Source organism: Buceros rhinoceros, unplaced genomic scaffold (assembly GCF_000710305.1).
Source record: "Buceros rhinoceros silvestris isolate BGI_N320 unplaced genomic scaffold, ASM71030v1 scaffold27430, whole genome shotgun sequence".
Taxonomy (NCBI): domain Eukaryota; kingdom Metazoa; phylum Chordata; class Aves; order Bucerotiformes; family Bucerotidae; genus Buceros; species Buceros rhinoceros.
The window spans coordinates 6,115-6,583 of NW_010389513.1; the positions used below are offsets into that span (position 1 = coordinate 6,115).

A 469-nucleotide genomic window follows, 5' to 3' on the forward strand; every position below is an offset into this window, starting at 1 on the left:
TGGCCAAAGGGCCCCCACGTCCAGCCACCTTCTGGGACCGACCTGGGATGCCATCGCTGCAGCCGGGAGCCCATCACTGTGGCATCTCCTAAATAACCCCTCAGATAAACTCCTTATTTTGGTTTTTTTTCCCTGTTTTTTTTGCAGACAGCAGCAGGCTGCTGGGCAGCCAGCGGCCGGGCTACGGGACGCTGCAGCGAGACGCCAATAAAGCCCGCATGGTAGGTCCGAGGGCTTTGCCGCAGGGAGGAAGGGGCACTGGGGAGGGGTTGGTGGTTTCCCAGCCCCAGAGCTGCCTGGTCGTCACCTGCCTGGTGTTGAATCCTGCCAGGAGGCTTTGGGCTTTCATCAGCTCAGGGTTTAGATACTTGATAATCTTAATTTCGGTTTATTTTACATATAAGAGTCCCCGTAAAGGTGACCTCCTTTCTTCCAGGAGGTCACAGGCTACCAGACCAGGCCGTGGCGG

The 469-nt window shown here is 56.7% G+C and overlaps 1 protein-coding gene across 1 annotated transcript in view; it reads left to right on the forward strand.

Moving 5' to 3' along the window:
* The window catches only part of ATP13A2 (ATPase type 13A2), a gene marked incomplete at its 3' end in the record, with an annotated part of 11,925 nt that overhangs the window by 1,778 nt on the left and 9,678 nt on the right, over nt 1–469 (forward strand). Inside the window, exons 2-3 of the mRNA XM_010134556.1 lie at nt 148–221; nt 437–462. Coding sequence (XP_010132858.1) covers nt 148–221; nt 437–462 — 100 coding nt within the window. The remainder of the gene's footprint in view (nt 1–147; nt 222–436; nt 463–469) is intronic.